Raw genomic sequence first — 26710 nt, forward strand, 5'->3', positions numbered from 1 at the left:
TGGTTCTTTGTATAATTTCTAGCACCTGTGTGTACCTTGGTGTCTTTGAGGCTGAGCCCAGAGGGCGGGGTAGTCCACAACTGTGGTGACTCAGATCTGAGGGGATTCCTCGGCTACAGCGAGTCCCTGAAGTCTGCTCATGTGGGAGGCTTAGCCCCTTGGCTGGAAGGAAAGCTGCCTGTTGGGGTCTCGGCAGTCACACTTCCCGCTTCCTCTGGAAACTCTGCTTACTACCTAGAGCCCAGCATGGGTAGTCCCACAGAAAGCCCCACACTAGAGGACCCCAGAAGCCACTGTCCCTCACTGAGAGCATTTGAAATTCAGCTAAAGGCAAGAGAGGGAGCCCAGATGCTCAGAATGTAGGCAGGCAATGAGGACAGGCACTAGGGCGGGGGACAGTATGCGCCATGGTTAAAAACATTGACTTCAAAGTTTAACAGAAGACTATCTGAGTTCATGTCCTGCTTTTCTTTTCCTGAGGTCCTGAGCTGTGTGACCTCAGACAGGTATACAGCCTCTCTGATCCTCAGTTTATACTTGTCAGCTCTGATACCCACTCATGAGCATGACAGACTTGTGAATGCAAACACAGACAGTGGTGCCCCCAAGACTATGGGACGGTTGTCCCAACCCTCTACCAGGACACCAGGCCTTGAATCCAGCTCATCTGAGACCCAGAGCTCATCCTAACCCCATCTTATCCTTTGTGGGTAGAAGGGTGCAGGGTTCAGTGGGCAAAAATCAGACTGTCCTTTTGGGTAGAGAAAAGCTGAAGACAGGGAAGTGGGCAGGCCTGGGAGAAGCAGCTGGCAGTTTCGCACTTGAATCTCTGGATCCACGCTTTCTCTGCTTTGCCAGGAAGGGGCTTCCCAGGGAGCTCAGGTTCCCTGCTGTCATCTCCATGTTACCTTGAGGTCTGTCCACATCTAGATCTGACTGAGGCCTGACCCTCAGGGGGCCTTTCAGGGAGAAAAGAGCTGGGGGTGCACCTAGAAAGCCTCTCAGAGCCCCATGGCAGCACAGCTTCCCCCAGGTTGCTGCACCAGTGAAGGGCTTTCCAATGTGGGTCAGAAGGCTCTGTTCACATTCTTCTGTATGCCCCAGACACCAAGCCAGGCACCCACAGTACAGCCAGCACCTACTGCTCAGCAAAGTAGACCCCCTGATATATATATACACACACACACCCTCCTCCTTTGCCACAGGCCCAGTGGCGAAGAACCCACCAGCAGGCCTGACCTGGGGTCTCTGGGTCCTGCCACTTGCAGGTCATCATTGAGATGGACAGTTGCTCTGCCCAGCCCACATCCCTGGCCTGCAGTGGTGGCCCAAGAGAATCCACTGTCTCTGCCCTCATGTTAGCATTCGGGCTCCTCAAGGACAGCAACCTACAGCCCCAGGGACCCACCAACCTCCTGCTGACACCTACTTTGCAAAGAAGGGAGTGGGAAGGAGTAGGGGTGTGGACCAGGGTGGCAGGGTCAGGACTTGGGTCCAGACTGCTGGAATGGGGCAGAGGTCATGGAGGCATGGCCAGCCTGGGGCCATCAGGAAGACAATGACAGTGAGGTTAGATATCAGCCTTGCTAAGTACTGAGGCTGGGGCATGGAGGTCACAAAGCCACAGAGGTCACGGGCCCTGCACCTCTCTTGGAGACTAGAAAATATTCCAGTTTTGTGTCTTTCACAAGCTTCTCTCTATAACAAACTCAACAACAGCTGGACTTGAGAAACTCCAAATGGCCTTGTGGCTGCAGTTAGGCCTGCTGGGGAGCTGACGATGAGATTTCATAGAAAGAAGCAAAACCATGAGCATGCAAAAATCACTGCTACCAGAGAGCAGAGCCTGTCTTGGCTAAAACCAGGGTCTTAACTCACTGGTGGATCCAGGCTCTTAACTCACTGGTGATCTTCCTAGCGAGCAACACATGCAGAAAGGCCAGTGATTTAACCTCCTGTCCCACTAATTCCAATCTCAGGACAAAAGGACTGCCGGGTCCAGCACAGCTGTCAAAGTTCCTGGGGAAGGATGGCAAGAGGATGGAAAAATAAAGATAAGAGACAGAAAGCTGAGGTCAGGTGGAGCCCTCTGTCTGGGTGGGAGGAAAGGAACTGCTCAACCACCCCAATGCGTTTATTTATACATTTGTTATGTGACACCCCTTTACTTAATTAGCTCGCCTCTTATACCTGTGTTCTTGGGGCTGGAACACCTGTTCGCCTGGGGCACCCTCCATGCCCTCAGGGCATTTGTTGGGCACTTCCTGCTTGGGCTCCACACATGTGAAGGATCACTAGCTCAGCCGCTCCTGATGACATTCATCGCAGGACAGCCATCCATAGCTCAGCCCTTCCTGGGCAGTTGCTGCCCACTCAGCCCTGCCAGGGCCCCATAGCAGAGAGCACACGAGTGGGCTACTGGTACTCACACCAGCCCATTTGCCAACCAGTTCACTAGTCCACCTTCCCATGGTCAGCTGAATAGTGACCTCCAAAGATGACCACAGTGTAACCCCAAGAACCTGGATATGCGTTCCCTTCCATGACAAAAGGGATTTGTGGGCCCAGTGCAATGAAGAGTGTCCTCCAAGAGGCAGGAGGGTTAGAATCAGAGGAGCTGATGTGGCCAAGGAACAGAGGGAGACAGGAAGACACTGAAGATGCTACCCTTCAAAAACGAAGGAAGGAGCCACCAGCAAAGGCATGTGGTGGCCTCCCGAAGCTGGGAACAGCCAGGACAGATGATCCTGAGCTCTGGGAAAGGAGCACAGGCCTGCTCACCTCACTCTGGCCCGGTGAGATAGATTTTGCACTTCTGAACTCCAGAGCTTTAAGGTAAGAAGTATGTGATGTTTCAAGCCACTTCGTCTGGAATTGTTACAGCAGTCATGAGGAGCTCATCCAGATCCAGGTCCTCGCTATCCTCCTGTCACAGCCCCCACCACCCTCGATCAACATCCTATTTGCTCTGGTGCCCCCAGGGCCCTGAAGTTCTAGGAAAATCCAAATCGACAAAGCAATGATTTCCTGCTAGTCTCCACGAGATCCACCTTACCTGGAGGCCAAGTGGGGCCGCAGGATGAGGGGTCACCAACCTGCACGGCACTTCTCTTCCCCTTGACGAGGCCTGTGGTTTTTGCCTCCAGTCCCAGATAGGAGCATTTGGAGGAGGTACATGAGCCTCGTCAGAAGCTTTCCTGAGCTGGTTCTTGAGGGGAGTGGGTGGCCACATGGCAGACAGGTGTTGGGGAGAGGTCCAGGGAAAAGAAGTCTTCAGAGCACTACCCTGCCTGTCCTGTTCCCAATTCCCATCTTCCTCGCCCCCCAGCAGGCATACCACTGCTGAGCAAAGCTGTTCCTGGTCTGTGCTGAAGGGATGGCACCTCGTCTTTCTCCAGCCTGAACACCAGCACCCCCCACCCCAACACATCATGTTGAGGGCAGCACTAGGAAGATGAGCTCTCCCAGGGACAGCTTCCTAGAAATGGGGGACTAGCCGGGGTCCATGTTATGCCCAGGATGGCCCAGGTTTTCTAAGCCCAATGTGAGACAACCTCTGAACTGCATCCCCCTTCCAGCCTCCGGTACCTCAGAATGTGACTATATTTGGAGACAATATTTTTAGAGAAGTGATCAAGTTATATGAAGTCACTGAGGTGGTCTCTTGTCTAATCTGATTGGTGTCTTTCTGAGAAGTAGAGGGCATGTACAGAGGAAGGACCACAGGAAGAGGAAGTAGGAGGGTGGTCATCAGCCAGCCATGGAGAAAACAACCTGCTGGCACCCTGGTCTTAGATTTCCAACCTCAGAACTGACACAACCAAGGTCTGTTGTCTAAGCTACCTAGTCCATGGTAGTTGGTACCCTACCCACATTGAGCCACAGCAGGCTATTGGAAGTCTAGTAACAATGACGTGCACCTAGAGACACCAAGGATCTCAGTTCTCAGCCCATGGAAGTCATACAAGCTGCAGGAGTAAGGTCACCTAACCTGCAAACTCCAACATCTAAAAACAATGGACGCCCACGGTGGCTGGACCAGACCACCACTCCAACTCACACCTTCCACTGGACCCTTGCAGGAAGTCCCCAAAACATCTCAACGCTTGTCTCCGTGCTTGAGTTTCCTTCTGCTGTTATGGGCAGGATCACACCCATCTCTCACTGGCTGCCCTCTGCACTAAGTCCCCTCATATACAGGGAGTGTTTGGCTCATGTGGGTGAGGTGCTGACCGGCCCCCACCAGGTCCCTGCACATCTGACATGTGGATGAAATTGACAGGCTGCTCGGGATGGAGGGGGCACACACTCTTCAGGCACCAGTTGCTTGGGTCCATCTTTAATTATGTTAAATATTACTAAAAGTACAGCATAACAGTGATTCACATAACATACCTTACAGGACTAAGGGAGTACAGTTTCATACAATCCGTACACAGCTTTTGGGAACACAAAGTAACTCCAATACCAGGTTGTGAGAAACGCTCCATCTCGCTTTGGTTTGGGGTGACTGGCTAGAAAGCCACCGCCTGAAATGGTACCTGTGCTATCAACGAGTGCAGGGCCTCAACACAGAGAAAACAAAGGCAACAGATGTGGCCTCTGGAGAGGCCCCTGGAGAGAAAACCACATCTGATGGCACTGGGGGGGGCACAGAAAGGGTGGGCTTGTGTATATAAAAGAGATCGGTAATGAACCAAATAATATTGGAAATAATACCTTCAGTAGTACTTCTGTAAGAAGCAGATTACACTACATGTTATTCACATGCATAGGAGTGCATAAGGAAAATCCCTCGTAATCATGGTCGGTGTGGAGTAGTAAAATATATACTGGAAATGACAAGTTAATTGGCAGAGACATTAATCTATAAAGGCAACCTGTTCAGAGCAGAGGAGCCTCATCAGCAACAGAACTGAGGGGAGTCCACTCAGAAAACACACCCACACCCACACGCACACGCTCTGTTCCAAATAAATACACACCACACACACACACACACACACACACACACTGAAGTGATATCTCCCTAAAGCATCCTTGTGCTCAGGCCAGATTTTCCCACTGGCTGCCACTCTGAATGCCAGCTACGAGTGAAAGGCGGGGACTGTCCTTGTACGTGGGTGTTCAAGAAACACAGCGCCTTCAGGAGCAGAGCCAGGCCCAGGCACTCCAGTGCTGAGAGTTCTGTGTGCACCTACCAATGGGCTGAGCTCCTGCCTCTGACGACAGAAAGACGACAGCAGTAGGACTGGACAGCGGAGCAACTGCAGGTCCTCACACCACCGGAGCCCAGCCTGACTCACACGCGCAAGTTACAGCTAGGTATTCAGTGTTCACACTTTCTGACTTTGTAGGACCAGGTCTGGGAACATCAGTTTACAGGAAGCTTCCTTCCCTCAACAACACTCAGTGCAATGCTTCATTATCCTCCAGTCCCGGGGCTGTCCGCCAGAAGGGCTCAAGCATTCTCTCCAGTCTTCCTCATGACTTCCAAGAAATGACAAGGCCTTCAGCACCTCCACCATAAATTACATTGCCAAGAGGTCTGGAAAGTTCCACTATGATCATGGCTCTTAGCAATTGCACGCTACAACCTAGCATTCCACATTCAGTCCAAGTTTAGCTTGTGCATTGTGTTTCTGATTTAGGACACCAAAATCTCACAGTTCCTTGAGTGAGGAATTCCGACCACACTTGGTGGAGAACGTGGATAATAAACTCCCCCCACTGGGAAGGTGAAGGGATGGAACGTGTGGCCGGCCAGAATAAAAAATCAAACACCCTCAGTTTGCGCGTGATCCTGTATGCATGATGAGGGTTTCAGTTACCAAGACCGTCTGTGAAGTGTTCAATTCCTTGAGGGTGCTCTATTCTAGCACTGACAGCAAAAATTTCCCCTCCAAATATAAACTGAATTTCTTGAGAAAACATCTAGAGAAGCAGAAAAGATAGTTAGGGCTAGTCAAACGCAGGAAGCTGTTTGTTTTAAATGTATCCGTTTTCTATGTTAAACATAAATAAAATCTATGAGGACAGAGAGGGAGGTCAGACAGAGCAATGTGCTGCCGAACTGATGTTTTCCTTTTGGAAGCAGGGAAGTGACCAAACAGGGTTTATTTTTAGTGTTACCGAGGGGCTGACTTGGGAGTGAAAAATGAAAATGAAAGAGCCTGCGTTCTCCACAGAGGCTGGGTTCTCTGCACAGATGAGGCTGTGATCGAACAAAGAACTGGAAAGTGAATGTGAAGTTTAAGTTCCGGCAACCCCGGGCCATGACCTCTAGCTGCTTGATCAGATCCCAGAATTGTCAAGCCCCAGACTGGGACTCCAGAAGGTGGGCAGGCAGAGCTCGGCTGTGACCTCCTGTGGCCTCCTCTCCACAGCTCCAAGCACTCTTCGAGCAGAGCTGAATTCCTGCCAAAGTGTAGCTTCCAATGGCCTCAGGTAGAAGAACTCTGCGAGGGGTCTCTGAGCTAGAGTACATCAGAAAGGAAGTTCTGCAATGGAGATAATTAACAGGTGCCTGGGGAGAAAGAGACGACTGGAATCTCCAGGGTTTTCTCCACGCTGTGAGTAAAGCGGTTCCCTACGCACAGAGATTGCGAGAGTCATGGCAATGACAGAGTCGGCGGGCCCAGGGCCTAAAGCACTCAGCCCTCACGGTGTCTTCCATGCAAATGCTTCATCAGCAAGAACCTGTGCCAGCCTGGCATTGAAAGGCCCATAGAAGTCCTGCAGAATCTTCTTCGTGACCGGCCACATGGGCCCCAGGTTCCGATCCTCAGGACGCCTCGCATTGGATGCAGGGCTCTTGGTCATCAAGGCCTCTTGTTTCTCACTTAGGGGCCCTGGAAGGGAAGGGAAAGAATCTTACAAAGCTGAAAGTATGGCAGAATTTTGCAAAACATCCCAGTTATGCTTCATGCTGAGACAGGACGTTCCTTTAAGAAGAGTATGTTTGGGGATTCAAATTCTTTGGCGAGATCCATTTGGAGATGAGGGAGAAAGTGGAACTACCACTACGAAATTGCAAAGAAATCTTGCAGCCTGGTGTCTAACACCCACCTTCAAGGGAACCTGGCTGGTATTTTAAGATACACCACACTCACCTAAGGCACGCCTCCGGGATTTATACCCAGTTGCCCTTAATGGGCTGCTCTCCACGGCTCTCTGCCTGTCTTGGATAACTGTGTGACCTGCCGGGCACAGTCCAGGGGCTTAGTTTTTCCTTCTAACCAGCCTGCTGGAATTCTGCCCCAGTCATTTCCACTTCAGCCTCTGAATGCAAAAGGCGCTGTGCCTGGGCCCTATGTGTACTGCTGTGAAGAGGCCGTAGTAGGGATGGGTTATGTGTGTCCAGAAACCCACCTATGGATGTGCATCAGGAATGACAGGCCCTGGGATAAGCCAGCAGGGGCTGCCACTCCACTCCTTCGCCCCTTAACCACAAGCTGTTCACAGGCTTAACCCACCTACCTCAGTCACTGCTCAGGCCTCTTAAGCCCTGGCTATCAGGATCTCGCCAAAGTCCTTAGCATATTCTAGCATCCTAGGGTTACACAAGATAGAAAACTGGCCTTACTGCCCTTCTTATAGACATAAGACATGATCATTGATGTGACAGAGACCACAGGTGACCATATCAAAGAAAAAACTGACCACATTTCAACACATTCACAGCACTCCAAGAAAAGGGGAAAGAAAATAAAATGACTTAAGGGTCCTGAGTCCTAGTGGTAGGCAGGAATAGTTTAGGAAATATTCAATAAATTCCCAGGCTAGATCATTAGAGAGGGTCACAGGAAGTGTTCTGGGAAGAAACATGATTTGTTCGGACCCTGCCTCAGCCTTTCCAGATGTGCTTGGTGACCACAGGTAACACTCCCCACCTTTGCATATGCCTCTGTTAGCCGCTGCCATAACTAGCATCATGGCCAGTTGGCACAGTGTCGCTCAGAACTCCTGGCCAGCATCCTTGGTCTAAGGGTAGGTTGCTCCTCCCAGAGCCATGCCCAGCAGCCAAATCCCAGCCATGCAGCCCTGACTCTAGAGATTCCCCCAGCAGCACCAGCGATGATGCCATGGCCTGTTCCTTCCTCCGTATCTCGTGCCTCCTACAGCACTGTTCCAGTCACCCACTGTCATGGTCACTCCTTCAAAGCTCCCTTTTCTTCCATGAAGACTCTATAATCCTAAGACTACTGGGGTTCTCAGTACAGATAGCAGGCAACTAGTTACTCAGTATACTAAACTGCACCCGCCCCCTTCCTCTACTAGCCTGCAAGCTTCTGGAGAGGAGAGTGACTCCTTTGCCCTGGAGAATCCTTCACTGCACCATTTGTATACCATGACCCACATGCAGCTACTACTTGATAAACAGTACTGAACTGGCAGCCCTCTCTGCCCAGCTCGCCACGTCTATAGTGGACCAAACACCCTCCTACAGAGCCAGTGTCCCTGGGCTCACACTGTGCTCCCTCGGTCTGAAGCATAACACATACCCAGGTTCAGGAACTGGAAGACCCTGTGCATAGTGTACTTGACATTAGATGCATGGTCTTCCAGGCGCAGAATGAGAAACTGTTCCTTGTTAAAAACAGTGAGCCAGTCCAGAAGGTACACAGCATACAGCCCAACCTGGAGCCTCACCTAGGAGAGAGGAGGAGGACATTATTTCAGGAGGCACTTTTCCAAAAGTACTATGGCATTTCACTGTAAACCAACACAGGAGAGACATCCTAATTAACAGTCACCTTCAGAAGTTGCACTTTAACACAACATGTTCATGTAACTTCATGAGGAGCTTTGTGCTATGAGAGCAAAGAATACCCTGACTTAGGGTTGCATTCGCTTCTTACCAGGTGCAGTAACAGGAAGGTATATATATATATATATATATATATATATATATATATATATATATATCTGAATATAATTAGCATGGAATTAATCAAATAGGTGCAAATCCTTTCTCCTTTCTATATATTCATTGCCTGGGTCCTCCTAATTCTGTTCTTTTCTTGTATCAAACTGCAAAAGGCACCATGAAGAATTAACTTCTGAAGAGAGGTCTGACCTTTGTCCTTGGCTCCTGGGAGGTGACCTCTAGCTCCCTGGAATGTGCCTTCCTACAGCAGTGTTGTAGTTAGCCTAAGGCTTTGGCCACGGACAAGCTAATACCGTCACTCAGGACCAGGGGACCTGGCCACATGGTGGGTGTTGGTTCTGACCTCTGGAGGAACTGAAGACTAACGCTAAGCCACGAACCAATATGTGACTGAGCCCTGAAAAGAACTCTGAGCACTAAGACTTGGGCTGGAAACGTTCCATGAGTGTGGTCACATGTTCATCACAGCTGGGAGGTGCCTGCACCACCCAGAACTCCAGGAAAGAAAGGAGCAGCAGCTCTGCACCCAGAACCCATCGTCATCCCAACCCAACCCCCCAACTCTGCCCCACATGCTTCTTCCCTTGGTTAATTTCAATCTGTATCCTTCCCCTGGAATGGATCACAACCATGGGGACAGCAGCCTTCAGTGTGTGCTGTGAGCCCTTCTAGAACATTACTGAACTTTGAGGGTGCTGCCTCCAACCCACACTTTTTCCCTACCTTACACACCAGCTGGGGGTCCCCTCCAGAACATCCAGCTGGTGTCAAAAGTGAGGGCAGTGAGAGCAATCTCACTCCCCATCTCCCTGCTCACTCTCCTCTTTGTCCAAGACCATCAGCAGCTGCCTGGACACTGACACGGCTCCCAACTAGACATCCCACCTCCTGTCCCGACACTCCCATCCCTCGTCCTGCCACCAGGTGCTTTGCAAGGCAGAGTGGGCTGTGGCCAGCGCCTGCTCAGACTTCATGGCTCCTCATGCAGAAAGCCCTTGGTGCGGTTGAACTTCTAGCTCATCCCTTCCAGGTAGAGTGCCTGCCGGTCCCGTCCTCCTCCTTGGGGCTCCCATTTCTTTGTGTTTTTGTTTTTGTTTTGTCTTTTTGAGACAAGGTCTTGCTATGCAGTTCAGGCTGCCCTTGAGCTCACTTTGTAGCCCAGGCTGGTCTCAAACTCGCAACGATCCTCCTGCCTCAGCCTCCTGAGTGCTGGGATTATAGGCGAGTGCCACCATGCCTCGTGGGGCTCCCATTTCTTGAGGCAAAGCTCTGTAGTCCCTCCTTCCCGCCCAGTTTGACACTGAGCTCCCTCAGAGAAAGGACCTTGGCTCTGTTAACAAGCCATCCTGCACCGGCCCTCTGCCGGTGCTCAGTCTGGTTTTTGGTGGGATTGTTCAGCAAGGTATTAACAATATGATGATGAAACATTTGGCAAAATATGTGCAGACACTAACTAGCTTCCTCTCTCACTGTTTCTTCCATTTCATCATTTTTCTAATGATGTAGGAAGATGGAGAGGAGGAAAAACAATTAGACGGAATAGATAAGTTATCTCCAAAATTCAGTAGCTGCCTCCAACCCACACTTTTTCCCTACCTTACACACCAGCTCATAAAAAAAGACCTCAAGCTGGGCTGAAGCTACAGAGAAAATTAGTACATGCCAGTTTCAGAAACAAATATATGTGTTGCCTTCAACACAGAAGAATGGGTAAGAGAACATCACGTTGTTAAATCACCGGCCTCGCACGGCTTTGCAGTTCTCTTTCCCCAGCCAGCTCACAAGCCAGCCAGTGCCCCTGCCCCCGCCCCAGCTTCAGAGAAGACCAGTATGAACAGGTTTATCTCATTCAGAGAGCCTGCCTTTGTGACTTGAGAGCCTTCTGGGAGGAAAGAAGCCAGATGTTTGTGGCAGGATGCAGGTGTTTAGAGCAGGTATAGCTTATCCCTGTACCTGGTATGATGACAAAACATTCTCAGAAACCTTGTTTATGCCCATCTTCCACACATCCCCACCCCTTCTCCGCTACAAAGACCTGCAGCAGGGCTTTCCTTATAGGCAGGGAAGAGATCCGCTTCCTGGATGCCACACAGAAAGACCTTGTCTCACCCCACCCCCCCCCACCCCCGGCAAAAAAGAAAATGCAGCGCTAACAGAAGCCTTTGAAGTTATGGGTGTCAGCTGACTTGCTGATAGAACAGGGACTCACAGTGGACAGGCTGGCTTGGGGGCAGTAGTCAACGCCAGAGGCTCAAGCACATGGTGCTTCTGCCACCCCAGGCGAGTCCTGAGGAAGACAGCACCGAGGGAGAAACTGAGGAGCCAAGGGAGAACTTAGCAGGAGCCCCAAGAGCCTCTCAGAGCAGCCCAGGGAGCAGTGCAGGGGAGTCCAGACACCACCACATGGGAGCACAAGGAGCACCGCCAGGGAGCCAATGCTGAGCTGATCCTGGAGCAGGCCCAGCTTCACCCCAGACTGGCCCCACACTGAGTCTCTCTGTCCCCTACTAGGGATTTCAATTTGAACTCCCCACCAGTCTCCCAAACTCCCTCTACTTCATTTATGCATTCAGCAAATACTGTGAGTATTTGCCACCACTACCCTAACTCACCCCAGTTCTTCGTACCAAGCTAAGCAATGGAGATATACTACTCCTTATAGACTCGGCCCTAGCATCACAAATCCTGTGATCTAGTGGTCGAGACTCAGCTAAACAGTAACGAAACAAACATCTATAATCACTAGCTGTGGCACAAGCTTGGAGAAAATGAATCAGGTGGCTAAAGAAAACAGAAGATGAGATTAAAGGATGACCCGAGAGATGGAAGTCCTTCATCAAGCAGAAAAGGCACAGCATAGGGCAGAGAAGAAATGATGAAAAGGCTCCAGAACCAAGGTGGTTCCCAAACCAGAGGGCACAGCACACCCACTGCAGGCCTGTGAGACAGATGGGTGGCCCCAGTTGCTAGGTTCCTGATTCAGGGGAGGGACAGAGAGTTTGCATTTCTGATGAGTTCATTCTGAAGGACCAGGTCTTACAAGACCTGCTAGGCACGGCAAGAGGGAAGGCTGTGCCAGGCTCCTCCTGAGAAGGGAATATTAACGGCAAATGACTTCTTCTGGCCATATCTAACCAGCTCTGTTCTGTCCATTCTCCTGCACTGGACATCTCCTCTGGACCGGAGGAGCCTGCTCAACTACTGTCCTGTCATCATCAGCAAAATAGAAATTAAATTTAAAAGCACATGCTTCCTGCTGGCTCTACACTTTGCTTTTACGATGTAAGAGGGAAGGCGGTAACGCAGTGAGTTTCTAAGGCCTCTGCACCTGGGCCTTGAGCTCCAGCAGGAGCATCTCTGTGAGCCTCAGTGTCTCCATCTGTAAAAGAAGGATGAGTTAGGGTAGTGGTGGCAAACTTATGGCACACGTGCCACAGCAGGTACACAGAGCCGACTCTGTCAGCACAAGACCCAAGTCGCCCCTGCATTGCCCCAGCAGCCAAGCATCAGGCAACAGCGCACTGAGGGCCATGTGCATACTTGGAAAAGAATAGTGGCAGCCGGCAATGATGTCACAAGACACGACTCATTAGCCACAATTCCTCCAAGCATTCACTTGGCCAGTCAGTATTCAGGTTTAACTGCAGTGTTGGCACTCTGAAATAAGTAACTGGGTTTTGGATTGCAGTTTGGGCACTTGGTCTCTTAAAAAACTCACTATCACTGAGTAGGGGTCTATGAGAGCTGAAGGCAATGAGGGTGTTGCTCAGCATTGCTAAACAAGAGTCAGTTTCCTTCCACTCTTGCACCAGTGGAGTTTTTAAAAATCCCCTTTTAAAGAAAATCAAGATGTTTCTTTCAGGCATGCCTGGAAATGGAGTAAATCAGGTGGCACTCAAGAACTTATGACCCAGTCTCAGTAGTGTTCCCACATTCATAGCTGGAGCGTGGACTGGAAGCAGGAGAGAAGGGGCACATCCCTCTTTTTGATAGGAGGAAATGGCTGCAGAAATCCTGCTTCCAGGAAACCTATTTAGAGACACATAGATGCACCTCTAGCCTCCTCAGCTCCAGGCACTGCCTGCCACAAGAGAAGGTGCACAAGGTGTTGCCTACTCCCCTCCCTGTGGTCTAAAGCGCCAGGCGTCATACAGACCCATACTTATATCAGGGATTCACTCTTTCACAAACAGCAGCACAAGTCACAGCTATCAGCATACTGTGCCAGGATCCGGAACTCTGCTCCCTTCCTAGCCCTGCCAACCACCAGCTTGGGCAGCTTCCTCTTAGGAGGCCCCTGTTGCCTGTCTGAACCTGTCCCTCTCTGCCAAAGCATATTTCAGGACTTGGTGGCAACAGGGCCTAGAAGAGACAGTTCCAGACCCTCCTGGAAGCCACACTAGGCAGATAGTGCACCTCTCAATGTGCTCATCTGCTAACCGTGATGCTCACCCAATCCTGCCTTCCATTTCCCTGTCTTCCCACCAACCCACCAGCTGGTGTTGAATCCCACAGGATCACACACAGAAGGTTCAGAAGGCCAGGTGGGGGAGGAGCAAAAGGTGGGGGCACATGCCTTGCTCTAGGTACACATAACCCCTCTCCCCAGACACAGCCCACCCTGTGCCTGCTTTCTCAATTCCCAGGCCATGCCACACAGAGGGTATGCAGAGGTACCTACTAAAGACTGCACTGCTGGGAACACACTGAAGTCCCGGAGGATGCTGGGTCACAAGGTCCAGTCCACTGAGTGGGTAGGTGACTCCAGAAGGCAGTCTGTCTGAGCCAGTCAGTTTACCCAACTGTACTCAGGAAGACCCAGGCATGGGAGGGCCTACATCAAAGTGCCAGGCTGGTGTGCACTCTACATTGGCTGAATCCATCAATTCCCAGCCACTCTTGCTCATTCAGTACTCTCAGTGGACTCCATCAAGGAGACACCTGGGAAGAGGACAGCCAGGCAAACAGGATCACCTGGCCAGCCGGGGCTGCAGTGCCACCTCAGACCGCCTAGAGGCCTTTTACCATGCTCTGCCTTCCCCGAATGAAGCCCCTAGGAGGGCACAGCTCTGCTTTGCTTCCTCCTGGATTTTCCTAAAAAATTAAGCCAGAAGGATTTCAAGGCACGCAATTTAGTAGTGCTCAGGACTTTCCTAGCGTTTTTTGCCTCCCACTTACAAATGCCAGTTGACAAAAATAAGAGCTTCAGCCAACAATGTGACCTCAGAGCTACGAACCTCTGTGGATGCTGGAGTGACACTCTGACTCTGAGTGGCTCTGTGGCCACCCTCACAGGGGAAACAGGAGTCCTGGGGAACTGTCCTTTTGTGTGGCTTGCCCAGCACATCCCCTTCCTGACCCAGGGCTTGAGCCCAGTGAGTACACAATCAGTTAAGCTTAGAAGTAAGAGGTGGGCAGGAGGCTATACCAGGCCCCATGGTGGGCCCTCAGCAGTGGTTTCCAAGCTTGGGTGACAGGGGCCCAGGAGGAGGAGAGAAGCACTGGGGCCGGAGCCCTCAGTTGGGACTGTGATTTCTTCCAGCACTGATGAGGGTGCTGAGCACCAAGTGGACGCCCAGTGGACGCTGATGGAAACAAGTCTCCATTGTGATGAGGCTAGTCCCCATCTCACAACACACCTATTGTTTCTCTCCTGGACACACTCTTCCCTCCTGTGTCCCTGCCTGGGTGACTTTCAGTTACAGGCTTAAACAATAACAGCCAGCAATAGGGCTGTTATAGGCCAAACGCTGCACTGGGCATGCTAGATTTGGTTTCCCCCTTCATCCAATCAGAAGTCCTTTCCTTCTTTCTCCCCATAATTTCCAGAAGCCTCCTCTGTGCAGCTACCTTCTGCCACTACGCTGACTCAGCCACCAGTTCTTGTACCGCAGCCCCTGGGAGCCACCGCCATCCCCACGCTAACTCAAGTGAGCTGCTCTCTGCACCAGGCAGAACTGCTGTAACTACAGAGAAGTCCAGGGTGCGCGCTCCTCAACACAGCACCTTGGCAACTGTGACACCCACAGGGGCAGGAAGGCCACACTCCCCTCCTAAACCTGCTCCCCTGATGCTGGCCAGGAACCCTGGCCTTGCCTGATGGAGGTAGGAGCACCCTCCCCATACCTGAGGGAAAGGCTGTTCTCATCCCTGAAGACACAGGGAGCACAGGAGGTTCTGAGCAAACAGGCCTTGCTGAGTTCCCCTTTTGCTTCCCCTAGCTCACACTGCCTTGGTCTAATCACCCTCTGTATGCCGGTCCACGCTCATTAAAACTAAGCATCAAAACACCCAGCTGTTGCTTCAGGTCTTTATTTCTTTATTAAGTCTGCTGTGTCAAGTAAAACTTCTTTTAAATAAATGTGTTAGATTTTCTCTTGTTGATCTCTCTTTTGTTATGGGGATTTCAGCCATGAACCTAGCAATGGGTGAAAAAGATATTCCAACAGCTACACTATTTGGTAGGCTCAGAAAATGATACCCCAAAACCTGGCACCTTGACATGCCAAGAGGTCTCAGAAACCTCCCTCGATACCTAGGTTGCTCCAACCTTCCCTGCCCCCTCCCAGCACATGGAGAGGCTTTCTGAAAAGTCCCCTCATTTCCCCACCCTAGTCAGCCAGAAGAGGAGCACAATTCCCTAATTTTTTGCTGAAATGTCACTGAGAGAGAAGACCAAACTCAGCACAGGAAAAAGGCTGAAGTCTGTCAACACACCTGGACAGACTATCACACACCATTGTTCTCTATTTTGGTCCCGCAGAGAATACTTTACAAACCATGTTTGTTCCGTGGGCTGAATGCACTTCCTCCACGTTATTTGATGTTCTTGAAGCCCATGGAGCTCCCTTAAAAATCACATACTTCTCCCCTGACATTCCCTTTCTCACGTTCCCCTATGGAGAAAGGGTCTGTAAGTCTCTGAGTCACTCTGGCCTAGTGGGTGACCACACTCATGACTGTCTCCTGTGCTATGATTATTTCACATTTTAGGTGTTAATATATGTGTACATCTTTCCTCTTCTTTAATCTGCCTATAAGCAGATCACTCCAGCAAACCTTCAGAGGACAGAGAGGACATTTCCCTATGCTCATACACTACGTATCTGCCACTGAAAACCCTCTCTTGTTTCCTGGCCCCATCCAGACATCTGAGACTCACCAAGTTCCTGGAGCCCATGCACCCACCCCTGGGCTACCTTCCTCCCCTCCCCTGGCTGTGCTCTGCTCCACTAAATGCTTGCAGTGCCTCTCTCTGGCCTTTGCATAGGGTGCTCTGTCACCTTGGTCAGCTTATGCTTGAGGTCTCTGCACAGACATTCCCTCTCCTAAGCAGCCTTTACCCACTGCTCTATCCTCAATGGTTTCTGTAGGAGGGCCAGAGCATCCAGAGTACAACTCCATGGCCTAGCACCATGCAAGGAACATAGAGGAAAGGACGAATGCAGGACTGTGTGAAAGAACCACCAATCTCTAATCCTTGCAATAGCCTAGTAAAGCAATACTACTACCCCATTTTATGGTGAAGCAGTTGAGTCTCACAGAAGCTAAGACAGCTTCCTGGAGTCACACAGCTAGTAAATGTGAGAGCTGGGACCTGAAACCACATTACTGTTGACTCCGAAAGCCACTCCTTCAGAAGGCCTGGTGCTGTGGTTACCTTATCCACATTGCATCTTTTTGGTGAATTGCAAAGTCCACCAGCAAGGCAGCCTGGAATCCTACCTACTGCCTCTGTGTGCTGCCTTCAGAGACATTGTCCTGAATAATGAGGCAGAGGGAGTAAAGCTTCAGCCTTGAGCACCACTGACCTAGGATGTCCTAGCCTCTACCACAGTGGCTCATGCCTTGCCCACTGGGTACAGCAAGGCTGGTAAACCCTACTGTGGGCCAGGTGGCAGCCTTGGCTACCTGCAGCACAAACCCCACTGAGGAGCACTCAGGACCACCCAGAGCCAGGCTGGAAAACCATCCTCAGCCAAATGGTACAAAATCACCACCAACATTTTCTTGCATAAGGAAGGCTGGAAATATACAGATATATTCCTTAAAGGAAAGCAAGAAAATGGTTCGTGGGAACAATGGGAAGGATTTTTCAATTGAGACCCTGTCGAAGAATCATTCAAAGTTACTGGCAGGTAATTTTTAAAACAGAACAGTCCACACTACAAAGATGTTCTTAATACAGTTTGAGAGCTAGGTGCCCTGTCTGCGACTCTAATCGCTGGGTGTGTTTTAGCAGCCTCACTAAATGGTAATCTTCCTAAACGCACCCTGTTTCTTTCACAGAAGGAGGGGACAGTGCTATGACTGGCTGATCAGCAGGGAGGAAAGCAAGAAGCCTGCTGAAAGGGCCCATCCATATTCCCAGCTTTTATGTCCATTGATTTGTTTTCCCATTAGCCACCTCTCAAAGGCAGCTGAGTGGCATTTGCACAATAAATGTGCTTCTGTGCTAAACCCAGGGCCACAACACCCCTCGCATAACCACAAAGCGGCCTGCTCTGTGCAGGGTGCTCAGTGAATACGTACAGGCATGGCATTGTTGAGGGTGTTGTTGTAGACGCAGGCGCGCAGCGAATAATCGAGCATGCAATTTTCAAACAGCTGCAGAGCTTCTGTCACTTTTTCATGGAAGTCATCTGCGGATTTATTTGAACTTGCAAAGTAGAGATAGTCTGAGTACAACCTGTGAATAAAATAAATGGATAATTTTACCATCTACCAACGTGAAATCTCGCCCTTTGGGTGACAATGAAAATCAATGTGCAATTACATTATCTCATTTTGTTCATTAAAACACAACCATCTCTCTCCTGCTCTTGCAGACGAGGCCCCTCCCTGCTTCCCTTTTTGCTGTTGCTCCTCACACACCACAGAACCTTCCCGCTCAGACATGTCTCCACTGCTCCCAACAACCCTCAGGCAGGAGCTTTGATTTTTGTGTATTTATTTTAATTCATTATAGTTACCTCCAGTCAAGGCTGTTTCGACAACATCGGATTACAACAATCACACAACAGCAGAGAAGCCATGAAAATTTTATACACCTTCTCTTCCTCTCTCCTCTTGGAGAGAACAAACACAGACCGCCTGTCACTCTTGCAGTATTACAATCCTCATGAAACTCCTGGCTCTTCCCATAGACATTCTTAACATTTTTAAAAAGTATTAAATGTGTCTGTCTAAACTTATAGGGACGTTCTTTACTACCCAGTGTCAAAGCACCCACACACATGTATGCAAACACCTACAGACAATGGTGTTACCCCTGGGCTTGGACCTGTGCACATGAATATCACTCGTGTGCATGCAACCATGTTTTCCATAGAAGCGGATGGTCTTCTATGACCAAACTTGGCTTTGGCCATCCATATCTGTCCTTTAACCATCCCATTTTAGCAAGAATTCTGCTGTTAAAGACAATGTATGGGAGGCCAGTGTTTGGGGCTGAGCTTTTGGACTGGGACCAACAATCCAGATCAAATCAGCACTGAGTCACTCTCCCTAAGTGACTGATAATCAAAGTGAATTTAGAAAAGTTGGCTTTCCATAACATAGAAGGTGCAGCAACAGTTAACAGAGTCCAGTCAACCTAAGCCAGCATAAGGAATTCCTCTCTGCTTCAACCTGTACAAAAACAGCAACTGAAATAATCAGTCTACCTCTTGTTCTGCTTATGGTTCTTCTACTCTTCTGATAATGTCCACCCAGTCTGCTCAGCTCATCAGGACACCTTTCTACTACAAGAATAAAATGCCACCCAGTTCGTGAATCTCACTCATAAAAGCCAATTCAATCCTAAAACGAAAACCATTAAAAATTTTTTAGACACTACTGATTCAGAATTCCCCATCATCTAGATCTGATCACCCTTTGATCTGGTTGGGTCCCAGATGTCTGGATCTTTTCAACCAGAATCCTATAGGGCTGGTATAGCTAGAATCTCCCTTTTCCTGGAAGTTTACCTTCAGTAGTTTTCCACCCACCAATCTCCCACCCAGCATCCTGGATGTAAGATCCATCCTTTTTCATGTGTTTTGAGTTGAGCCCAATCTCTCTCCTCTACTCCCATCATAGCGCTCCCTATTCCTAGTGCAATGGCCCTGAATAATGTCTGTTTCATACTTTTAGAAGATGCCAGGATGATTTTTTGTTAATAAAATGTCTGAGTGGTGAATTTCCTCCTCTTTTTTTCTCCTCCATTTCTACTTGCAGAGAAGCTAAGAATTTCCTGTTTTTAGCTTCATGAACCCCCCTTTGTTGTGGTTTTCTTCCAAATATTTCTTCCTCCTTTCTTCTTGATACCCTTCCTCATACCTTCACAGTTCTGCCAATGCCTTTTACCCACTTACACCAGCCCCAGCTGCACTTCCTGCCAGGGTGAAGCCAAGCTGATGCCAGATATGACCCCGTGGCTCTAAGCAGACATGTTCTCCACTCAGTTCCATATTTCTCATTCCTCTAACATCTGCAGCCTGTTTTGCTCTGCCAAGTGAAGGCAATTCTGTGATTCTCATTACACACCACAGCTCTGGTGTGGTGTATCTGCACTGACAATCACACCAGGTATATCCACCTGGGACTCTGCCACACACACCTCTGTAGAAGCCGTGGTCCCCTTGCTGGGTGAACGGCAGGGTCCTTCCTCCACCACCCTTGTTTCTAGTTACATCACAACTCCTCACATGTCCTTTTTTAGGGATCAAAGCAGATCTTACCTCTGGAGCACCAGCCAGCTGAGTACCTTCTGCAAGACTCTTGAGAATTCATCCTCAGCCTGTGCCCAAGATGTCTCTTAGACATTGTTGTAGTTTGGGATTTTACAAGGGGGAACAATACAATATAGGACACATATTTTATAAGATTATTTTATAACAGTCACCTAAAAAGTCATACACAAAGAGAGTGCAGGAAATCTGTCCACACACTAAAGACCAAAGAATCCAGCTGAGGGCCTGGATCCCACAGCAATGTCCTGTATGAGTCCATCTGAAGACCCAGAGCCCACAACAATGCCCTCCCATGAGTCCAACTGGAGGCCTAGAGCCCATGACAATGTCTCATGCAGGCCTGCTTCAAGGATCTGCACTGGGAAGGGCCAAAGGTCAGTGGTGAAAGCTGGAAAGCCTGTGCCAGTGGGATGAAGGATCTGTGCTACCAGGCTGAGGGATCAGCACTGCAGCCAGGAAGCAACACTTGAAGTAAGAACCAGAGTTCAGCAACAGTGAGGTCCCAAGCTCCTCCAATGATGAGAACAGCCGAGCTCCTACCAGGAAAGCCATCACAACAAGCTTCTCCAGGAGACTGAGCAGTGCAGCATCTTCCCCTCCAGAGCCAGGAAGCAATGTTCAAAGCAAGGACTGAAGTTCCCCCAAAATGAACTGTAGTCATTCCCAGTGACACCAGGGTCCTTTGATGATGAGAACAGCTGAGTTCATCAGGAAAGCCAGCATGACAAGGTCTTCCAGGAGAACCTATAGCTCCTACAGCCTTTCGACAGCCTCTCCAGTTCTCCCTCTTACGCTGCCAGCAACAATCCTCAAGTAGGCTTCCCACAGCCAGCACCACGCTGGTTCAGTTCAGCTGGGTGTTACAAATTGACCACCAGTTGTCAATCCACCACAGACATCTTGAGATCTTTTGGGAGGAGTCAACAGGTTGCCTGAATCTACACATATGCCAGAACAGATTCTCTTGTTGACCTCATCTTGGTAAGTCAAATTCTCCAAAAGGACTTGCCTTAAAATGAGTCACTAAAGTGCGAAGTGACCAGTAAGAAAATTAGACACATGCGAATACATCCCGTGTTATGAACCAACTACTGGTGCCCCAGCATCAGCTGTGCTATTTTCCTGCTTGAAAGAACATGCACCAAGACTGAAACATGGCTGTCACTGCGGGCCACTCATAAAAGGACCTAAGGGCTGACGGATAAATGCCTGTCAGATTTGCATGGGCGTTGGCATGTGGTCCAGCTGCATGAGTTGAGGGTTCCCATGTGACAATGTGTCTGATGGGTGTCCTTCCCAGCTCACATATTCCCAATTAGTCCTAGCAACAGTGTGGCCCAAACCAAATACATCAATGAAAATTATCCGATGCTTCTGAAACTGTTGATGAAGCCTACATTTAACAAGCCCAAAGCCCAGCATTCTTACTAAGGATACACACAGAACTATCCCAATCATTCAATGGAACTAGATTCCTAACACATAAATTCCTTTGTAAAAACCCATATACTGAGATTTATTCCCCTTGTGGTATAACATTTCTTTTGGACACTTGGCTCATCAATAGAACAAGAGGACTGAAGCCTGCCTTGATTTTAGATACAAAATAACTTCACGATAAAAAGCAAAATAGAAGATAAACATAAAGTAAGGAGTTCAAGTAATTTCCCAAATTATCTATTGTTTCAAAAATATCCTAAGATATATGCTAATTTGTTTCATTTGTACTAGTAGTTTGTTTTTGTTCACTGAAAAGAAAGTTCTGTCCTTTTATTTATTTCTCCTTCCTAAGAGTCATTTCTTATCTATGACTTATACTCTGAGTAACATTTTGGCCGTTCTTTCAAGATCATAATCCACAGTATATTAACTATTGCGATTGCCTAATTATTTTGTCATGAAATTTTGTTTTATTTTTTCATAGAAGACTACTTCTATTTTCTTTATTAATATCTATTTATACTAAAATTTAAAAATTATAAAATAATCTCGTGAAAAAATCTACTAATTTCACACAGTTCTTCAGAGGTCAAGAAGTAATCCCAGGGGGAAGACTGGGACATGTCCAGTGTTCCAGTCAGGCAAAAGCACTCCCCTCCCAGGTGAGACTGTAGATTTCCATCCACTTACAGTGCATTGTAGTGAACGCACAACCCACTTCTGTGAATCACAACCCATTTTTATGAGGCTTCAGTGCTGGGTGCCAAATGGTGAGGGGGGAGATCTCCTTGGACGAGCAAAGGCTCAGGAGGAAGCAGACCTCTCTGGCAGACCTAAAGTACTGACCAATGGGTAGAAGACCCAGAAAGAAAGACCAACTGAAAGACCAGTTTCATAAAAGGGAAAAATTTTCTAGTCAGGGAAATGACCCCAGTGACTAGAATAGCCTTGGCTGTAGGGCATGAGGGCTCCAGGACAGGGTGAGGGCTAGAGGACCTGACACTCCCCAGTCCTGAATTTCAGAGCTGCCCAGCCCCCTCCTGCTGAACCACCTCATTTTCTTACTCCAAACCATCCTGAACAGATGGGTGTTACATTTGGCCAGGACTGTTTCCAACGGCAGTTCCAAATATAAGCCCAGATACATTCCAGGCCTTCTGTGCTTGGGTTATTTTAGAAGGCTGCTGGTGGAGCCCTACACACCAGAGTAGCTCAGTCCCCCTCCTATGGAGTACAGGGGCGCTAGGGCCTCAGGATGGGCGGTGGATTGGATGTGTGTTTTGGGGAGGAGGGAAGATCTTTCTGCAAGTGACCTCTTCTCTTCCCATGGGCACAAAGGAGTGGCCTGCAGTGAGCCCCCACCACATAAAATCCAGTTGGGTACCCAAGGCCACTACTGAATTGACTCAGTGACATTTAAAGGGCACCACTCTGAGCCAGTGAGAGTGGATATGAATGCAGATCGTCATACCAATGGCTATTAAAGCAGGAGCAAGGGGCTGGGTGGGTGTTGTTCAGTGATAGAGTCCCACACTGCACATAAGTAAATAAAATAAAATAAAATTTAAAAAGTAAAATAAAATAAAACAAAGCAGGAGCAGTTACTAGTCTGTGGCCAGGCATCTCGCAAGCACCCTCCAGGTTTAAGGCCTGCAATCCCCTCAGGCTGATGCGGATATTAGTGATTACTGAAGAGCTGGCCCCAGGGCCTGGGGTGAACTCTGGACACAAGCTCTTTTTTCATTTTACACCACCACATGAGATACTCACTGCCCCAGCTCATGGAAGACACTGGCATTTAAAGTGATTAAGGAGCTTGTTCAAGGTGATATGATCCAGGAACAAACCCAGTCACCTGGACCCCAAAGCCCAGTGATCTCATAGGAGGTAGCCCTTCCCCTCATGGTTTAGGAAGGGAGACAAATCAATGGCTGACTACACTGCAGTGCTATCTGAGCCAATAAGTGGGTTTTGTTTGCTTTGATGTTTCTGTTCTTTTAGGTACATAGTATGTGGAAGCACAAGTCAGTTTTGTTACAGAACTACTTAAGAAGTCCCAGAAGACTGATAAACAATTATAACGGGTAACAGAGCAACAAACCAACATTAGGGATGAACACGAGGAACCTCACTGCCATGATCATGAAAAGCTAATGTGTTTATGGAACATCATGCTGGACATGTAGAAAAATGACAACAATAGTAAATGAGTGTTGGGGTAATTATCATATCGCAGCACACACTGTGTGATCTTTTATCCCTTGGGTAGCTTTAGCTCCTAAGTGATGTTGTTCTCCTTCACCAGCCTTCCCTGAACAAGGGAAATCTCTAAGTTCAAATTCTGAGATTGCTAACATGGTGAAACCTCTTTCCACATTTGATTCTTCTTCCTTTTGTAGTATTTCTGTTCATAACCTTTTTATATTAAGATACGACACACACACCATAAGATTCACCCCTCTGCAGCAGTTTCTAGGGTGTGCACAAAGTTGGGCAGCCATTCCAAAGCATATTCATCACCCTAATGTCTGCTGGTTTTAATAGACTAGTTCCCAGACAGGCCCACATCAGAAGTTACTAATGTTCAGCCAGAAGGCACACAAAAGTCCAAGCTTCAGTCTCAGGTTCAACTCAGAATAGCGCAGCCTCTTACCGGCCCTGAGCTGGGACATTTCCTCCAGTTACTGCTCCATGCACCGGACTGCTCAGAGCCACACTCTGAGAAAGGATCTACAGCAGATGCTGGAACAGCGGATAGCTGGGTGCACTGGTCCCTCCAAACTAGTGTGCCATACCTATGATGGCCTCTTCCCTGCACTCCTGGAGCACCCACCCACACATTTCTCAATGACACACATAAATGGCCACATTTCCTCACCTAAGAGCCCCCAAGAGGTGGACATACTCATGTCCTCCAATTCTCCCCCATCCCCCGTCTCATAGTTCTACGGCTACCTGAAGGTCACAGTAAATGTGGTAACAAATAGAGCCGGAGCACCTAACCTCATTATTCTCCATTTGCCAGCATCCAAATTTAAATCACTGATCAATAATTTCCCAACCCCTGATATGGGGCCATCAATAATGATTATATAGATTTTTCCTACAAGGAAAAACAGGCTATTTCACATAGCCAGGAATGAACCCTTTTGTCCCCTGAATCACAAGCTGAATATCTCATTACAAGGCACAGTGAGGCATGATTGGGCAGGGCCATCTAGTTGGAAGAAATATCTAAGGTCACCTTAAACTGAACACACAGGTGACACTGATAAATGCTCATTTTCTGCTAGGTGAGAGCTTCCATCTTTGTGCCTAAAACACGTATAGATGATGCAAAACTTCCAGGTTACTGGAAGCATTGGGCAGGGGTGTCTTACTTTCCCACATGAGACCTGAGGCTCCTGAAACACAAGTTGGGTTCTGAGCCCATCTCTGTTTCCTCCAGTGCATCCGGTTGGGGAAGGGCTCTCAGCCAGCGTTTATAGAATGAAAGTCCATCCTGTCAGGGCAGCACCGACCATCCTTGGTATCTCCGACCCTGTAGTGTTTGCAAAGCACCTTTCACAATTAGCCAGCAATTCTGATAGCAGAAATTTTTAAAGGGAGAAAACTGAGGTCAACCCTGGTTACCAAGCCAGACCTAGTCCTGGGCAAGGGACTCTCACTGCAGACCAGCGGTCAGTGAGTGTAACACACACCATCACCCCCTCCTTTGACCCAAACAACCTCCATGAGTAGCTGTAGAACTTTGGGTACAAGTCTTCGGACTTGGGCTGGGGATATAGCTCAGTGGCATAGTGCCTACCTTGAAAGCGTGAGGTCATGAGTTCAATTCCCGGTACCACCAAAAAAAAAACAAAAACAAAAACAAGTCTTTGGACTCTTGCAGCTGCCCACCCACCCGCAATTCCCCAGGTCCCAACCTGAAGGAACACCTCTCTTTGAGCTCTGTACCTCTGCAGGTAAAGAAACAATATGGCTCTCTTCACCATGGTGTGCCTCCACTCCCCCCATAGAGCTACCCTTTCCAAAGTCCCCCAGGAATGCAGAAGACTGCCAATGGCTTTACAAACACATCCCCCAAAAGAAACAGCACTGAACACATGGGAGTTTTCAGCCTGATAGCTTTTCTCCCACCAAGAGGAAGACACAATCCCTCACCAGGTGGCCACTCCTGAATGGTCATCAGAGAGCCCCTCACAAAGGCCCCAGATGTCCTTGTGTCCTGGCTGGTACAGGCTCTCCTTCCCTGCTCTGTGGGATGAAGCCAACCCCCTGGCGCTCAGTGCCCAACTGTTCAGCACTATTAAAGAAAACTCAGCCACTATGGGGGCCCATGGAAAGGTATGTCACTGATGCCCACACAGGAGGCTTCTGAGAAGCAAAATGCCTGAATTTACCAGGAAATTAATGGGCAGCTTAAATAAAGACTGTGATACAGCTTCCTCCAACCACTCTGTCTTTTCAGTCCTCCAGTCTTAGAGCCAAGGAGAGAGAGAGCTGAAGGAGGGTCAGGGGGAGGCTGAGTCAATTGTGGCCCTTGTCACCGGCTTTATACCCCAGCAGCCTTCCTCTTCACCATCTCCTACCCGCGGGGATGCTCTCATAACTTCCCTTGGAGAGCGTCTGCATTAGTAGTGAATTCCTCAGTGGTAGGAAACAGCCTGCTTTTCAGCCCCTGTGCAAACCCGCTATGGAGAAAGGACCAGGGCCAGGTACTCTCTCTGCAGGGGCACATCTGCAGCCTTCATTTTATGCTTCTATACCTGAGCAGGCAGAGCTGTTGGGAGGAGGATTTTCAGCACAGCACTTGTGCAGCAAGAGAACTTCATCTCAAGTCAAAGGTCTGTGGCAACCCCAAGATCTGGATCCATTCAGGTACATCCATCGTACTGCTTCTTACCCTAGAGATGGTACCTATTCCCTCAGATGCAAACTAAGTGGACCAGGCAAGTCCAGACTCTGGCACCAGAGGCTAGGTTCCACACTGCTCCCAGAACTTTACAGAAATGGAACATCATCCTGCCAAGGGCCCACAGTCCAATTGCCCCAGGAATTGCCCATGACTAGAAAGACCTGCCTCACCCAGGGGAAGCCTCTCAGGAGCCCACACCCAATGGGAGAAGCTTCACCCAGGGACAACTCTGAAAAGCATCCCAGCCCCAGAGCTCCCACAGGGTGAGTCTTGGTCCAACTACATCAGAGCTCCACAGCTCCCTCTGCTTATCCCATCCCCAAAACCCCTCACAAGGATTTTCCCAAAAGCCACCCCAGGAGTCCCCTGCACATAAGTGGTGGTCACTGAGTGTGTGCCCCAGGAATGAACCCAACATCTGGATAAAATGCTTCAATCAGACCCACACTGGCATCCCAGCCTGGCCACCCATTAACTGTGCAACTCTGGCAAGATTACCTAGCTCCGCTGAAGCCACATGCCTCACCTATGCACACATCATGACAGCTCTCTGACCCACAGGTGAGGCTCAAAGGCGTAAATGTGCAAAAAGAGCTTGTCACATAGCTGGCCCGGGGACAGGGCTCCATATGTCAGGGCACTGATTTCACTGAGGCCTGTCCCTAACCCTCCACTAGACAGGCTGTATGCGGGCAGATGGGATGGATTTTGCTCCCCTCTGTACACAAT

The 26710-nt window shown here is 49.1% G+C and overlaps 1 protein-coding gene across 5 annotated transcripts in view; it reads right to left on the minus strand.

Moving 5' to 3' along the window:
* Positions 1-4311: 4311 nt before the first annotated feature.
* Positions 4312-26710, minus strand: part of Chst15 (carbohydrate (N-acetylgalactosamine 4-sulfate 6-O) sulfotransferase 15) — an 82315-nt gene continuing 59916 nt past the window's right edge. For all 5 annotated transcript variants that reach the window (XM_013503072.1, XM_005401967.2, XM_013503073.1 and 2 more), the window contains 3 exons: positions 17423-17579; positions 8505-8652; positions 4312-6851 (listed from right to left, as the gene is read on the minus strand). In XM_013503072.1, coding sequence (XP_013358526.1) covers positions 6661-6851; positions 8505-8652; positions 17423-17579 — 496 coding nt within the window. In that variant the 3' untranslated portion in view covers positions 4312-6660. The remainder of the gene's footprint in view (positions 6852-8504; positions 8653-17422; positions 17580-26710) is intronic.

The sequence above is a fragment of the Chinchilla lanigera genome, unplaced genomic scaffold (assembly GCF_000276665.1).
Source record: "Chinchilla lanigera isolate Chin_1 unplaced genomic scaffold, ChiLan1.0 scaffold00076, whole genome shotgun sequence".
Taxonomy (NCBI): domain Eukaryota; kingdom Metazoa; phylum Chordata; class Mammalia; order Rodentia; family Chinchillidae; genus Chinchilla; species Chinchilla lanigera.